At 61.2% G+C, this 366-nt stretch overlaps 1 protein-coding gene across 1 annotated transcript in view; it reads right to left on the bottom strand.

Annotated features, from left to right (window-relative positions):
• CLCN2 (chloride channel, voltage-sensitive 2) overlaps positions 1-366 on the bottom strand; it is a 7,621-nt gene that overhangs the window by 2,060 nt on the left and 5,195 nt on the right. Inside the window, exon 16 of the mRNA XM_009883388.1 lies at positions 293-362. Within this exon, the coding sequence (XP_009881690.1) occupies positions 293-362 (70 nt within the window). The remainder of the gene's footprint in view (positions 1-292; positions 363-366) is intronic.

The following is a 366-nucleotide window of genomic DNA, read 5'->3' as shown; positions in this document are numbered from 1 at the left end:
GGGAAGGGAAGGGAAGGGAAGGGGATAGGCAGGGAAGGGCAAGGAAAGTACAGACAGGCATGGGCAGGGAAAGGAAGGGATAAGCAGGGATGGGCAGGGATGGTGAATGGATGGTGTAAGAATGGGCAGGGATGGGCAGGAGCAGGAAGAGGTGGGAAGAGACAGGCAGGGATGAGAAGGGATGGGCAGAGACGGGCAGGAGTGGGAAGGGATGGGGAGGGATGAAAAGGCACGGGTGTGACAGGAAAGGACAGCAGTGGGTAGAAAGTGCCAGGCAGGGCCCAACGCTCACCTCGGTGGGCTCCGCCGCGGTGTTGGCACAGAAGAGGTTCTTGAGGGCGATGCCGGTGTGGTCAGCGGCGCTGG

This window comes from Charadrius vociferus, unplaced genomic scaffold (genome assembly GCF_000708025.1).
Source record: "Charadrius vociferus isolate BGI_N301 unplaced genomic scaffold, ASM70802v2 scaffold214, whole genome shotgun sequence".
Lineage (NCBI taxonomy): Eukaryota > Metazoa > Chordata > Aves > Charadriiformes > Charadriidae > Charadrius > Charadrius vociferus.
This window is presented reverse-complemented; position numbering and strand designations above follow the sequence as displayed.